The 17535-nt window shown below is 18.0% G+C and overlaps 2 protein-coding genes across 2 annotated transcripts in view; both read right to left on the minus strand.

Annotated features, from left to right (window-relative positions):
• Positions 1–1145: 1145 nt before the first annotated feature.
• On the minus strand, positions 1146–2717 carry LOC102653979. Its single transcript, XM_026445955.1, has 3 exons — positions 1985–2717; positions 1515–1915; positions 1146–1400 (listed from the first exon to the last, which is right to left on the minus strand). The coding sequence occupies exons 1-3, from the start codon at positions 2276–2278 to the stop codon at positions 1253–1255; spliced, it is 843 nt and encodes a 280-aa protein (XP_026301740.1). The 5' UTR covers positions 2279–2717; the 3' UTR covers positions 1146–1252.
• Positions 2718–6208: 3491 nt separating this feature from the next.
• LOC100578661 (KICSTOR complex protein SZT2) overlaps positions 6209–17535 on the minus strand; it is a 91307-nt gene continuing 79980 nt past the window's right edge. The window contains exons 20-26 of the mRNA XM_026445954.1: positions 16332–16429; positions 12493–12919; positions 11429–11804; positions 9655–9820; positions 9134–9350; positions 7488–8545; positions 6209–6458 (exon numbers count right to left, since the gene is read on the minus strand). Coding sequence (XP_026301739.1) covers positions 6327–6458; positions 7488–8545; positions 9134–9350; positions 9655–9820; positions 11429–11804; positions 12493–12919; positions 16332–16429 — 2474 coding nt within the window. The 3' untranslated portion in view covers positions 6209–6326. The remainder of the gene's footprint in view (positions 6459–7487; positions 8546–9133; positions 9351–9654; positions 9821–11428; positions 11805–12492; positions 12920–16331; positions 16430–17535) is intronic.

The following is a 17535-nucleotide window of genomic DNA, read 5'->3' on the forward strand; positions in this document are numbered from 1 at the left end:
CTATGTATGTTTCATTTTGTAATGTAAATTTAAAAATATATAAATTAATAAATAAACTTCGTTTTTTATATATTAATTTTTATATTTTTTTTGATCGTTAAAATACTCTAGAATAAATAAAATTATTCTATAATTATTTAATATTATATAATAATACCTAATATTTAAATATTATATCTTTAATATTTTGTATAATAAAACTCCAATATATTTTCTTCTATATGAAGGACATTTATAATATTTTTTTCATAATATTCTTTTCTTAAAAAAAATATTTTTCTATTTTTATAAAACAAACATTATAAACATGTTAATTAATTAATTAATTAAATATATGTAAAACATATTGATTGAAAGATAATTTGAATTTGGCTAGCGCTGGTACTTCCGTTATTAAAGCAGATTAAAAATAAATTTAACATGGCATTATGTAATTTGCAAAAATTTCCAAAAATTTCTACATTTACATACAAATAACTTTTAAATTAATGAATTCTATCAACGAAATCGAATAGTTTCTTTCAAATATTGCTAAATTCACCAAATATTTTTTATATTTCATAATACACATAAAATGTTTATTCTTTATTATTAATATTTAATGCATAACATGCCAAGAAATCTAATTAAAGTAAAGAAACTGAACTAATAAAATATATTAACATAAAATATTAATATATTGATAATATAAAATATTAATTCTTTAATAAATTAAATACATATACATACAAAACATAAAGTAAAGATCTAAATAAACAAAATATATATAAAATATAATAATAACAAAATATATAAAATATATAATGTAAACAAAATTCTCATTTTAAATATATTTTAAAAATATAATCCTCAAATTTATGATAATTTGAATTAGGATAAAGAATTAAAGATTAAAATCAATTATCATTGATTGATATAATTATTTTTAAAAAAAATCATTTTCAATTTGTTAATAATAAATTCCTTGTTTGTTTTTTTAACAAAAAATTCTTAAGAAAAAATCAATTTAAACATACAAAAATGGAGACTTGCTTTGAAATGACTTAAATGTCATTTATTATAAAATTTTTGATAACCAAATTTTTTAATTTGGTATTGAGAATATAAATATAACTTACCATATCATACATGTGATCAGCTGGCCATGCATACATATAAATTTCCAGAAGTATGGATATGCATATAGTTAAAAATTGTATTTTCACAAGTAATGATGAAGTCTATATAAATTACAGAATTAATTTATCACGTACTACATTACATACATTACATTGTCATACATTACATTATTTTCACTTACTGTAATCAATATAATACCAGATAAGGTCAATACAATTGTGCTTACTGCCATAGTATAAAATATTATAAAACGAATACAATTCACTACATCTTCTGCATATCTATATAATATAACAAAAGAATTTATAATAATTTATAATAAATAAAAATTAATAATTTACAATAATTAATAATCCATATATTTAAAAAATGTTATATATATTAAAAAAATTTACCTCCTCAAAAGTAATTGTTTTTTAAGACAAACGATTAACATTTCAATATTTGTAGTTTTCTGTAATTCCTTAACTAAACATTCAAATCTTGCGGATGTGAACCAAAGTAGAAGCGCCACAAACATACTTACACATATATGTGCAGCGCATTGATAAGTGAAAAAAAATTGATGCATATATATAATAAAATTTCTGGATGTATAATTAACTTGAAATGGATATTCTGTTTCCCATGGAAAAGTAATTGGTAAGAATGTTGGTCCTAATATAAAAACAGTTGCAGTTGTATATATTAATACAATAGTTCCTCCGTAGAAAATGTTACATTTCGCGACATATGCACACATAATTTCATTCAATTGCATTTCTTTAATACATATCATCATTTCTTCGACTACTCGCTGCAACTCATAATTAAAATTTATATCTTTTTACATCAAACATTGAAATAAAATAAATAATTAACTTACTTGTAAACTATCATATTTTATAAAGCATGTAGTAGTTTGTACAATATGTTGAAATACACCCATTAATAAGCAAATACTTTTAAAAAATATGTTAAGATTGTCTAAATTTAAATAAATCGTATAAATTAGAGGTAGAAGTATCATAAAAGCGCTAATAATGGCACCAATTTGTAAAATTTTCATACACACAATTTGCTTTCTAGTACTATTAATAGGAAGTGGCCAACAAAGAGATAAAGCTACGCTAAGCCATATAATATAAATGCCTTTCTCTGGACTCACTTGTTTCAACATAGTTTCAAGAAACAATTTAGCTTAGAAATTGAATGAAATAAAACTTAACTGTGCACAAATTCAATATGTACAAAGTATTATTTAAAAAAAGAATTTTTCAAATAATGTATAGTATGAATTTTAATAAATCATGTTATGCATCATCATAGTGTTGGATAATGATTTCTTATAGCATATTTTTTCTAGTGCTAGTTAACTTACGGACAATAATAATTAGGGGTTGTATTATATAGTGGTATGACATATGGTATTAGACAGGTGCAAAAGAAAGTATTATAACAGAACTATAATTTTCTAATAACACTTAATAAAATGTTCTTTTACATAGAACAAAAAATGAATATTGAATATATGTATCAAACTATACATTTATTCTTCATATAATAGCTTACACACAATATTTAAGAAAGGCTATAATTGAAAGGAAGAGAAACTTGTTAATTTAAATGTTAACATTCTTATCTATACATTCTTATATATATACACGTTTTTTTTAACTCATAATTTTCTTAATATTGTTATAAAATACAAATATTTTGTGATGAGTACAAAGGTTTATGTATAAAATTAAATAAAATTAAACTAATTTAATACGTAATAAAAACTAATATTTTTATTATTATTATTTTAAATGACAAATGTAAATAGATACATAATATAATATAATATAAATATAAAATATAAAATATATATATAATATATATTAATCGAAAAAATTTGTAAAAAAAACATAATGATATAAATAAATAAAATATGCAAATAGTTTTCTGAGTTTTAATTAAAAGTTTTAATTAACATTTATAACAATGAAAAATTATTTATCAATATTTTATATACATCACTATCATTAAAAAATATTAAGAATTTTTTTTTTGCAGAAATATTGATTGTGAATAATTACAAATCAAACTTTTGTCTGTTAAGCATTCTTGATATATTCAACGTAATCAAATGATTTAAAATATATCTAAATCAAATGATTAAATATAAAATATATTTACTGAAATATATACAAAATATATATAACATATATACAGAATATATACAAAATGTAAAAAAGCAATAAAACAAAAAATTCTTACTAAATAAATCAATAAATCAATAAAATTGCAATTTTATTTTTTTCAAAGTAATTCGAAAAATTCAATAGAATATTAGTTATTTAATTATTTAAAAGAGCTTAATAATCGTTTTATTTAAAGTATATTTGAATCATTTGCTTTAATTATTTTTATTATATTTTTCTGAATATTAGTTCATTATCTTTTGTGGAATGAAAAAGAAGATACAGAAGAAAAGAAAACAGCTTTTCACCGAAATCTATTTAAGAATTGATGAATAGATTTGATTATCATATGGCTTGATAAAAGATAATAAAATTGATGGATTTATTGATATATTGGATATTATGATGAGCATGCCACATTTTTTAATTTTTATTTTTTATCATGAAATAAAAAAAATATGTTAATGCTAAATAAGTAAGTTAATAATATAAAAATTCCTATTTTAATTAAAAATTATTATTTTTGTTATATATATAGGCTTGAGATAATAATTGTTGTATTTTCATATATATCAATAATAACATTTTTATGAAAAATAAAATTTCTGTATTTAAATATTATTATATTTCATATATTTTTATATAAGTAAATAAACATTTGGTATATTTTAATTTTTATTTTTACTTTTCTAATATAAGATTAACATTTTTTTCATTCTATAATTGAAATTCAAATTGAAAGATAAATTCCAATTAGATTTCAAAAAATATAACAAAATAATTAAATACAATTCAAACCAAATGATTTTTAAACAATGAAATATATGATTCAGATATATTGAATTATTCAAAAATTACTTTGAAAGAAAAAAATAAAATTTATTCAATTATTTTATATTTAATTATTTTATATTTTTATTAATCTTACTTTTTTAATGTACCGTATATTATTCAAAAAATGGTTATTGTTTTCAGTTAAATGTTATTGTTAAATCCGTAGAGAATAGAATTTTAATAAGATAATAATTTTAAAACATTATAAAAAATGAAAAATGAAATATATTATTGCTGCATTAAATTCAATTTTTAAAATACTTTATCTATATAGAATGTTGATATATTATATCAACATTATATATTATATTATATATTATATATTATATATATTAGATAAAACGAAACAAAATGGAATAATAATGTAACAAAAATAGAATCGCACTCAACGGAAATTTAATTTATTTATCTAATAAATATTTAAAAAATAAATCTCAATTGACATCTGTATTTATTTTAATTTTTAGAATAAAATTTTCGTTTCTCATATAGTTGATAAAATCAGCAATCTTGACAGACATAAATTTCATAATAATTTTTAAAGTTAAAAGTCATTTCAAAGTCATTTCACACCATTATATTTGAAATATTATATTTTAACATCAGTTACATAAAAAAGTATATAATATGATAATGATATAATAAATAATATCTACTTACGTACAAAATTGATCGTACGTATCAATGATACGTATTAATTCGAATTTCAATTCATTCAAATGAACAATAATAAAAACACATAGTGAATTACATAATTATATGTAAATTTAACTATTTTTAAATAATTTTAAATACGTATAAATAAGTAACATATATAATAAATAACTTACTTACATATTTAAATTAATAATATTTATATTCTGAAATATATAATGAAATAAATATATAATTTAAATAATTAAAAATTTAAAAACATCCAATCAAATGGATCAATATCTAAAAAGCATATTCAAATCTAAAAAAATAATTTTTTATAATGTATTTCTCTTATTAGAAACATATTTTTTTTATTTATATAAACCATATTTGAAAGTTATCTAATTTGTAATTATTTTATAATGAATTCACAAATTTAATTCTTCTTGATTATGCAAGCAATTATTTATGCAAACAGATTTGTCTCCTAATTAGTTCAGATAATTGATATTTAAAAAAAAAAATTAAATTGAGAAGTTATATTATTATAGGGAAGATCATACAAATATTGATCAATTTTCATTTTCAGCAGATATTAAATATAAATATAATTTTTTTTAATGAATATAACAATTTTGTATAATATAAATAATTCCAAATTTGACAGATACTTGACATAATATTAACACATTAATATTAACATATATAAGTTTTTAAATCATTTAACGATTGTTAATAAAATCAATATAATATTCTTATTAAAAATTTTAAAAGAAATATGATTAATTGTTAACGATTAAGTGCATTTAATAAAAAGTTAAAAATAAGTTCAATAATAATTTCAAAAGTAAATTTTTATTGTTTTGTATAAACTAAAGCATTTATATTTTATATATTAATTTTTTTCAATATGAATAAATGAAACAACAATATATCACATTATATGATATAAAATTTATACCGAAAACTATAATATTTGTCACATTTACATATATTTATATAAGAAAAAAAATTTTTTTCTTAAATTTAATAATTTTTTGATTTTATATTAAATTTATCTATAAAAATTTATGGAATAAAAGATTTTTGGACTTTCTATCGTTCTCTCAATTTTATATGAAAATTATATACTTTTCAAATTTTAATTTTATTTAGGTTTTCTAGAATTGATTTGTTTATTCTCATTTTAATCTAAATAAAATTTTATATTAAAGAAAAATTTATTAAAATTTAATTAATTAAATTTTATTTAAAATTTATCTGTGTATTTTCATTCTAATCAAATTATATTTTAAATAACAATTTATTAAAATTTTTTGAATTTTTTAATTTTAAAAATTTTTTTAAAAACTTTTTTAAAGAAAAAACAGATAAATACAAATTTCTTTAAATTAGAAAAAATATATTTTTCATAAAAATTACAATAATGAAATATAGTACAATATAACAAACAATGAAAATATACATAATTTTTTAATTAATATAATTAGTTTTGCATATACATTAATTAGTACAAGTACATACAAATAATAAGTACAAATAAAGTTATTTCTTTGGAATGTATAATTATTATTAATTATAGAGACCCATCCACAAGTGGAAACAACAAGCATTTACAAAACCTTCTATTAAATTATAAGTATCTTCTATACAACATGGAGCATTAATCGCTTCCTCTGATTTACAGTAAACTGCGTATAAATCCTAAAAATAAACAAAAATCGATTAAAAATTTTATTTATGTAAATTTATTACTTAATATAATAAATTTAATTTTTCAATAAAATTTTTTCTAATATTATATTACAAAATATATCAAGCAAGTTATATATTCATTTTTTGAATAAATAAGATATTTTTTTTTTATTATTTATAGAATAAAAACTATTTGAAAATTTATCAAAAATATTATTAAAAATAATTTTTATAAAATTTAGGATTTCTTAACTTCATACTTTTCTATATATATATACATATATATATATATATTTAAGATGCTTGCTTATTCCTTATATTATTACTTTGCTCTTATATTTCTTATATTTTATTTTTTTAATAAAAAATAAATTTTTTATCAAATTTATTTGACAATCATAAAATAAATTACCTAATCTTATAAATGTAACTTTGAAAATATAAATTTTTTATATAAAATAATTTATATCGTTTAAAAATATTTCATAAAAAATATATTTATATATTTCATATTAATAGAATATACTCTTTTGATCATAAAAATTCCAATAAATTATAATTATTTCATTACTAAATATTTTTTAGATTTTTTATACATATATTATTATATATTTATATAATTAAAAATCGGATTTTATAATTTATTAATTTTATAATTTATAAAATATAATCTAAATTATTAAATATATATAATCTAAATTACTAAGAATTATTAAACACAATCTATTTAAATGCAATATTAGAATTTAATATGATTTTAAAAAATAATAAATTTTAATAATTCATTTGTTTTAAATATTAATTTAGTAAATATTAATTTATAAGCTATTTAATTCTTATTCTCTTATAAAATTTCCGCTTGGATATATTATAAAAGTGTGAACTAATATAATATATTAAATTTTTACATATATGAATAATTTTTATTATATATTTTTGAATTTATTTTAATATAGGAAAATATTTGTTTTTATCACAATTTCATGATCATTCTATATAACATATACAAATAATATTAATACAAAAAATGATACAAACCCCTCGTGAAGCATGTAAATCTATAGTCAACATCATAAAAACTTGAAAAAAATTTGGATGCAATATAAGTAAATGACTAATATTTCCATCTGGTGTATTAAATTGTTTATGATGTTCTTGATATTTATTTTGTAAAACTTTTGATAAAGCTTGATACCAAGAAACTGGCTGGTTAATAAATGGCTTCAATCTTGGATCCATGTTCGATAAAGGCTCAACATGAGCCAATGAACAGAGTTCAGAGAATTCAATATAATTCATTGCAGATTTACCTTCTAGTAATTTATTCCAAAGAAGATGTGTTCTACATTCCAATGCTCCACGTTTTATCATATTCATTATATGTATACGAGCTGCATTTGCTTGAGACATTATTGTTTGTTGCATTAACTGTTCATGTGACGAATAATAACCTAAATAATTAATTGATTCTTTTCGTATTTGAATCAAATGTGGAGATGGAGTATTAACCGCGACATTTGGAGGATTTACATTTTGTGTTAATGGAGAATTAGGTACTGGTGGAGGTATTGGAGCACCTGTACTATTACAATTCATACCAAAATTAGCATTGTATAATTTGGCATCATTTTTTTTATCATTTATATCTTGTTTACAATCTTGTACTGAAGAAGATTCGTTTAAAGTATCCATAACAGGCTCAGTATAAGTATTAGTAGATTTTTCGATACTATATACCGTACGAAACTTTCCTAATTTATTGTTCTCTACTTCTCTCTTTGGATATAATTCTCGTTTGCTTGTTAACATTAAATAATATTTTAAAGTAATTTCTGTTTTTTCTACTTGTGGAGATTGTTCTAAATGTGATACAATAAGAACAACATCAAAATCATCGGCATATTTTGTATCTTGTGCGTCACAATAACTAATTAAAGGAGTACTTTTTAAGCTTACTAAAACATATTCACTTTCTTCAGAATCATGAAGATCATTTTTCATTATAAATACACGCATGTTATAAATTTTCTCATGAGATAATAAATAAGAATATAAATTCCGACCGGATATCGCTAAATTGCGAATAGTTATTACATCTAAATAAAAATAAATATTAAAAATTTATATATATATATATATAATTAATTTAACATATAGTAATATATTAATTAATATAAATTTTAATAATTTATAATTTTTTAATTATATAATTATTATATATTATATAATTATATATAATTATATAATTATTATATTATTATATAATTTTATAATTTTTTTTAATAATTTGCTCTTTTTCTTTTCAATTAAAGTATCAAATAATAACTAAACAATAAAATATATTGATTCAGAATATATTATTCACTAAATATTTTTAAAATTAAATTTTAAAAATTAAAAAATATTTTAAAAAAATATAACACAGATCAAAAATAAAACTATTATCGATATCAATAAAAGTCATTATTATGAAACAAATATATTATTAAACATCATTATATTCATTTTCATAAATATTATTTTTATTGCATATCTATATGCATATTAATTTCCAAATCTTTAAAATTGTTATTTTTATTGAAAATATTCTAATATATTATTTTTTGTAACTATTAATATTTAATTAAATAATTTATTTAAAATAATTAAAAAATAAATGTATACATACTTATAATTCTACTTACCACTGTATATAAGATTTCTTGCATAATTTGGAGCTTTACTATAATATTTATTAAAATCATCAAGAAAATGAATGAGATGATAACCTTGTTGTACTAACCAAGGTCCAGTTCCAGCTATATACGAATGGATACAACGTAAATGAAAATCATATGTAAATGAATGTAGATGCATACTAATTTTGATTTTGTCACATGCATCCACAAAACTTAGCATAAACTGTAACAAAATAAAATTTTATTATTTTTAAATTAAAAAAATAAATAAACAAAAACTTAATTATTAAATATCAAATTTAATTAAAATATAATTAATATAATTGTTTTCATACCAAAAAATAAAAGAAAAAATATTTTTAATTAGATTATAATTTTAATAAATTAAAATATAGAAACATAAAATATAGAATTATTTATAGAATTAATTTTTAAGTAATTTATAATATAAATTATAATAAGTTTTATGATTATATTTAATTTAGTGAATACGAATATTTAAAAAAATAAAAAATTAAGTAACTTACTTGATTCACTAGAGCACTACTTGCTTTTGTCTGTAGTCGACTGCATTCAATAATATGTAATTTAACAATAAAAAATGGTTGCGATAAATGAATTTCAAATAGTAGTATTCCCCCAAGCATTGATTTTTTAAGATAATAAGACTGTTGTTGAACTTGTTCTTCAAAACTGAAAAATATTACAAATGAATAAATATTTATATATAGAATAATGTTATTTTATTATATATTTTACTATAATTCATTCTCTCTTTCTCAAAAAGAAAAATATATATCAAATTAGGAAATATTACATTTACATGCACGTTAATTTTGACAAAAAATTATACAATTATATATTTAAAAAATCTAAGAATTATATATATATATAATAAAAAATAATATATATATACTATTTTTTAAATTTTAAATAAAAAAATAATCTTTTAAATTTAAATTGTGCCTATTTTTTAAATGCTTGTAAAAAATAAATAATTCAATAATAAATTCATTGATTACTTTAGATATAATTGATTGTATTGTAATTGATTGTACGAAAAAAATACACAAAAGAAAATTTTGTACAAAGAAACTAGAATAAATATTATTATATATTGTTTTAAACTAAATAGAACTTTTATTTATATGAAAAAATTAAAATTTTCTAAGACAATTTAATTTCATTAAAAAATAATTTTTTCAAAAATCTTTTTAAAAAGACCTCTTAATTTAAATTATTTATTGATATCATTATACATATCATTTATAAGCTATATAATATATGTATTACATATGTATTATATATATATATATATATATATATATATATATATATATATATATATATAAAAACAAGCCACATTAGGAATAAAAATATTGATTTCTTTAAAATTAAAATGTATTAAAAAGAAATCAAACAATTAATAATTGTACAATGTATTAATCTGATATATAATAATCTTTTATCTTTGGATTCGATTCTGAATGTCAAAACATAAAAATTGATATAAAAAAATATCAATTAAGACTTATTTATTAAGTTATATATAATTCATCATTCAATAATGAAATTTGTGTTAGACGAAGCAAAATGGCAACAGAATGAAATTGGTTTGTTTTCATTATTTCGCTGCTGCTATTCTATTCCCGTCTCATTTCATATAATTTAAATTATTTATAATTTAATAAATAAATCTCAATTGATATTTTTAAGTATCATTTTTGTTTTTAGAATCAATCTTTTTACATATTCTATATATATTGAGATATCTTTAGTGTATTTATATTGGGATATCTTTGAAATTATATTATAATAATATTAATGTTAACAAAAATTATACTATTCAATTATATAATTGATAAAATGAAAATAAATTTTGAATAAATTTCAAATTTTAAATTTTAAATTTTTTATTTTCAAATTACACAACAATAATTCGAAAAATATTTTTTATAAGAAATTGATTTCATTAAAATTTATTTGTATTTATTAAAAATTTAATTAATTTCTAAATATATCTAAAAATTATTATATTAATAATAATTAATAATTATTAATAATAATTAATAATTATTATGTCTAAAAGAATATAATTATTACATCTACGAATAAAATCTCAAAAATGAATTTTAAAATTATGAAATATCTCGTTCATTATATATTCAATATTTTATGTTCAATTCATATTTTAAATAAAACTTTTCATTATAAAAGTAAAAAATATATTTACAATTTTTATAAAAAAGATTAAAAACATTATATTAATATTAGCAATTTTAAAATTTAATATGATTTTACCTTTTATCAGATGATTCTATTTGTACAGAAGTAAAACCTAATGAATGAAGATATTGCTTATATTCAGATAACATTAAACTGCATAATTCCTTATGCCATCTAATAATATCTGTTTGATCATCTTGGCTTTTTTGTATTTGCTGTGATAATTGTTGATATATATTAATGCCTGTGTTTAAAGTTGATTGCGCTGTAAGGGAATGATCTCTTGTAGCAGCAGATTGTAAACGCCACGAAGGTAAAAATAATAACGGCGTATGACAAAAATGTATTAAACGAGAATATTGTTTAAAAGTATTTAAAGCAATAATTGAAATTGGAATGTTCGGGGTAGCACTACGATTTTGCCACATTGTATATAACTTATTCAAATCTTCTGAAAATTAAGAGAAATAATATTATGAGTATATAATTATAAAATTTATCACATTAAATTATCATTATTATATTTTATTATAAATAATAGACATGACGATTTTTTTTCATTGGAAATTAAATCTATTTAATTAGATTATTTTTTTTTTTCACATCAAAAACTATTTTATGAAAATTATTCAAAAAATATTCTATGAATAGAATTTTAAAATTAATAAAGACAAATAAATAAATGAAACAAAAGTACAAATAAGAGAAACAATAGCAAAATACAATAATTTGTTAAAACAATTTTTTAACAAATCCTTATATTTGTACAACATGCATAGAAGAGACAAATTTTGATATATTTAGATTTAAAAACATAGTTGTTATCGAGATTGTAAATTATTTCTCTAAAAGTCACTTATTATTATTGCTATTTAAATTATATAATTAGATTTACATTGATTAAATATTGCATTTCATGTAGAGATTCGCCGGAGAAATTGAGAGATTTTAATAATAAAAAAAAATGTTCTCATCCGGCAACTTCGTTTACAAAAAGAAATCATAATTATCAATTCGTTATCTTTATTCTATAAAATTTGTTATTTTTTAAATTACTAAACTAATTTCAATTAAATACTATTTTTATGAAGGAAATCAAAAATAATAAATAATAAAATCAAATTCCATTTTTTATTTACCTTTTACTTTTTTCTCGCGAGATCGTAAGTCTTGCAAATCGCAAACCGCCTTCACTGTTGGATCTATACAGCTATGAAAAATGCTATTAGGCTTTACATCACGCATTGTTTGACCAATTACTTCGTTCCATGAAAACTGATTATGCTTTATGTTTTGTGATCTAGTATTCAATTTCGACCAATCTTTCCCATCATTATATGACACAGCAGAAAATTTTGTAAGATTTTCCATATCCATAATTTGAAGATATTGTGAATTTGCATGTTCTCTTGAAAAACTTGGTCGATGATAAAATATTCCTAATTTTTGCATTATTACATTTGTAAAAAAATTTGATCTTGATGAAAGCCATGTACCCAAATTTGTGGCTTGTTTTATTAATTTTTCAGACTTTTCTTTCGACCAATTATACATGTAAAGAGTTATCTAGAATAATAATTTTATTTGAAATTAATGAAAAAAAAAAAAAGAATTAATTTTCTATTTTATCTATCAATATGATGTATTTATAAATCACAAAATCTGATTTAATGTATTATATATATAGTAATATAATATATAATAATATATAATATAATATATAATATATAATATATAATAATAAATAATATATATATAATTAATATAATATATAATAGAGTGTCCCATAAATTTTTTTCTTTTTTTTTTATACGAAATGAATATATGATATTTGTTGTTTAAGGTTAATTTATTGCATTATATATGAATGGTTCTGCTCTATCACCTTCTTCCATCTCTTAGCAAGCCTCATTATTCTCTTTTTTCAAAATTAGGGTTTATTTACAAAATATCGATATATCTTTTTATTTCGCTTACGGATTGGAATCATTTATTATAGAGAGAATTTTTTTAATAACAAAACAAATAATAATCGGATAAAGCAAGATCTGGAATAGAGAAGATGTTTACAGTCAATACAACATGCGATTTGCATTGTCGTGATGACCTCGTTGATTCGTCAATTTTGAGTTTTTCTGCTATGGCATCTTTCAATTTATCAAATTGATTGCAATATTTTTCAAAATTGATGGTTTTACCTTGATAAAGGAGCTCATAATAGACTACATCTTTCAATCCCATCAAATAGAAAAAAGAATTTTCTTTAGATGAAGTCTAGTTCGCGACAGTTAAAGATCTATTATCTTTAAATCAATCATGTATTTTCGATGCACATTTTGATATAAAATCTAAGTCTCGTCTCCAGTGACAAGTCTCTTTAAAAAAAGATTTCTTTCATATCGCTGGAAAAGGAAATCGCACATAGAGATGCGGTTCATAAAGTCTACGTCAATAGTTGAAAAACCCAAACTTCATCGATTGACATATCCTATCTTAGTCAGATGATTATCTACCGTTTTCCTGGAAATATTAGCGGCATCCACTACCTCTTGTACATTATATTGCAAATTTTTAACGTGGCCTTGATAAAGTATTCGTATTTATTAGGCGGCCACTGCGACCTTCATCTTTCAAGTCAAAATTGCCACCTCTAAATTTTTTAAATCAATTATAGATGATCGTAATCGTAAGTTGTAGCATCATCGTAAACAGTACAAATTTCGTCTGCAATATCATTTGCACTTTTTTAAAATAATAAAGTATAATATGCCGCAAATGCTTACTTTGGCTATTCATATTAAATAATGTAAAAAAAAAAAAAAATAAGAGACTGTGTCACCAACGAAACGTTCTTTAAAAGAGGTCTGGGATGATTGAAATCGATGCCATAAACAGCTAATGGATAAGTTTGCATGTTCATATAAAAATAACAGTTAAAATCATTTCTAGCGTGGTGCGAAAGAAACTTATGGGATCGAATATATATATATATATATATATATAATTATTTAATTATATATTAATAATTTTAATTATATATTAATATAATTATTAATTATATATTAATAATTTTAATTATATATTAATATAATTATTAATTATATATTAATATAATTATTAATTATATATTATATAATTATTTTATTCTCATTAGATTTTTGTTCATTTTTTCAGATTAGTAATTATTACATAATGATTACAATTAAGTATATAAGTTTAATTATAATGTATATTTTATATATTATATATATTATAAATTTAATTAAGTAAATATTAAAACTATAGAAATAAATTGCAGAAAAAATAATTTATATAAAAATATATTTTTAATTATTTTATTCTAGTTCTCGATTATTCAATAAACCTTCATCCAAATATATTATTTCATAATTAAAGTAATTAATTGGAATCCTATTATAATTATAAAAAATTTCATATGAATATATGAATAATATTATGCATAAATATTTTAAATTTTAAGAAATTTATGCATTTTTTATATTTTCTAAATTAAAATAAGATAAAACAAATAGTAGTAATTAATGATAATGACAACTTTTAAAAGAAAAGTTATGAAATTTGAAAAATATTAATAAACAGTCTTAATAATAAATATCAAAATACGATAATAAAATTATAATATAATATACATTTTTTTAATAACAATATATGTAAGTTTCATTCTATATACAACGAATCCATAATGAATAAGACAAATATATTGAATGCAATTGGGAATTTCAATTTTTTTTAAATCCAAATTTTTTTTTATCCAAGTCTTTTATTCTTATATCTTTAATAAATAATTCATTTTATATTATATTATTATTTGTTTATATTAATAATATATTAATTATTTTGATATTATTATTAAATTTTAAATTTCTAATTTTATATATAGTAATTATAATAGTAATTTTTCATATAAAGATCCATTATAAATGTTTTCTCATATGAAAATTTTATTATGTGAACATTTTATATTATGAATAGCACATTTTTTTTATAATATCTAAATATATAAAATATTTATTTTCTTTCATTTATTTTTTTTGTAGTATGAAATTTATTTATTAAAACAATGACAACAATAACGAAAATATAATCTCATTTTAAGGCATTTACAGTTTTAAGTATTCAGATGATTTGAAAAACTCATCATTTTATAAAACTTATACCGAAAAAATAATTAAATTTCCCAAAAATGTTTAAAATCCATAATTTTTATTTTTTTAATTAATCAACTTATCAAAGAAAAAAAAAGAATTGATTAATATTGATTTTTTTTATTTTATATTATATGTATAAAATTATTTATAAATAAAATCTATTTAGTTTGTTTTATTTTTTAAATAATTATGTCATATAATATATATATATATATATATATATATATATATATTGTTATTATTATTATTATATATATTATATTATTAATACATTATCATTATTAATTATATTCTCTATATTAGAAATATAGAGAATATACGAAAGCCAATTTTGTTTTTTTTTTTTAAATAAATTGATCAACTTAATTACATAGATAGTGTGAAAACATTTGCGTATAATTTAAAAATTAAAACTGAATACCGAGTATACATAGAAGAAAAAATTATTTGAATTATATCATGCTCGTTAAAATTGATGAAAAAATAATTTTTCGAAAATTCATCATATTGTACTTTAATAGATAAAATAGAAAAAAAATTCAATTTTTTTCTAAAATTTAATTTTCATCATTAAATTTATTTAATTTGTATAATAAATTATTTTATAATTCATTTTTTCATGATTAAATTACTTAATTTATACAATAAATGATTTTTGCATAATTTTTTAAAAATCTTTTATGATATTTATATAAATATATTTTTATTTATATAAATGTAATTTATATTTTTTTTAAAAAGAAAATATTTTTTATTACTTTTTATTTTATTATAGATATTTCCTGTAATTATTTTATATTATTACTTACATTATCACTTTGGACTTCAGCGAGTAATATTCGTTGTCTTGATACGAAATTAGTATTATCCAATATCAAAGGATTAAATTTTTGTAAAAGTTTTTGATCTGTAACAAATAATTATTTTAAAAGATATTATGCAGTTGCAATCAATCTCAAACAATCAAACAAGTATTTAAAATAATAATACACAATAATATTAATAATAATAATAAATGAAAATATTTATGAAAAATATTAAAATAATAATTCAAATAATATATAATTGAAATTAATTTAAAAAATTAATAGTTTAAATTAATGTGAACAAAATAAAGAATAAAAATTTTACAAGATGTTACTTGAGTAATTATCATTTTTTATCTAATAAATAGACCAGTTTTCTCGACAAAATAAAAAAAAAAATACAATCATAGATAGAATCTTAAAAAACTTTAAAAAAGACAAAATAGTAATAAAAATCAAAAATAGCTAATTATTTATTTAACATAATCATCAAAAAAAATCTACAATATTATAAAAAAATATCAAAAACAATAAGTCTTTTAATTTTATTAGTAAGATCTAAAAAATAATTATCAAAATTAATATAATTAATTAAAATAATATTCAATATAGTTCTAATATAAAATACAATAATTTTCTATATGAAATTATAATGTTTTTTAAAAAACTTGAATAAAATTATATTTTAAGATGAATGTAATTAATATTTTCAGAAAATTATATATATTGGAAATAATATATAATTATCTTAAATCTATATTACAAAAAAGAAAATTAATATTTATTATATATATTAGTTTTGATCAAAAACAAATGATTCATTATAGAATAAAATTTGTCAATAAAATATTAATTAAAATGAAAAAAAAGACTTTTTAAATAAAGAAAACAAAAAAAAGTTTTCACGAACAATTGAAATATGTTTTAGATAAATATACAATCTAGTTATTTAATTTAACTAACAGAATAAGTTAGAAAATTTAAAAATAAAAATTTTAAAATGAAGCAAATTTAACGAATACACATAAAAATATTTGTATATATATTTTATACAGACAATATTTAAACTATCAGCAAAAGTAAAATATTAACGTTTGCGGATGCTGTATTTTTGACATTGATTTTATACTATATCAAATTTTAAAAAACAAATTAATAAAGTCTAAAAAAAAAGTGTATAATATAAATATACTGATATAATAATAAA

This window comes from Apis mellifera, unplaced genomic scaffold (genome assembly GCF_003254395.2).
Source record: "Apis mellifera strain DH4 unplaced genomic scaffold, Amel_HAv3.1 GroupUN_248, whole genome shotgun sequence".
Taxonomy (NCBI): Eukaryota; Metazoa; Arthropoda; class Insecta; order Hymenoptera; family Apidae; genus Apis; species Apis mellifera.

What these genes read in the sequence shown, in the direction of transcription:
- LOC102653979 (XM_026445955.1), bottom strand. Translation starts at nt 2,278, where the DNA reads ATGTTGAAACAAGTGAGTCCAGAGAAAGGCATTTATATTATATGGCTT. An exon ending in TAAAATATGATAGTTTACAA is followed by an intron (nt 1,916 to 1,984) that starts GTAAGTTAATTA and finishes TATGAGTTGCAG; the next exon opens with CGAGTAGTCGAAGAAATGAT. An exon ending in AAACAATTACTTTTGAGGAG is followed by an intron (nt 1,401 to 1,514) that starts GTAAATTTTTTT and finishes TATATTATATAG; the next exon opens with ATATGCAGAAGATGTAGTGA.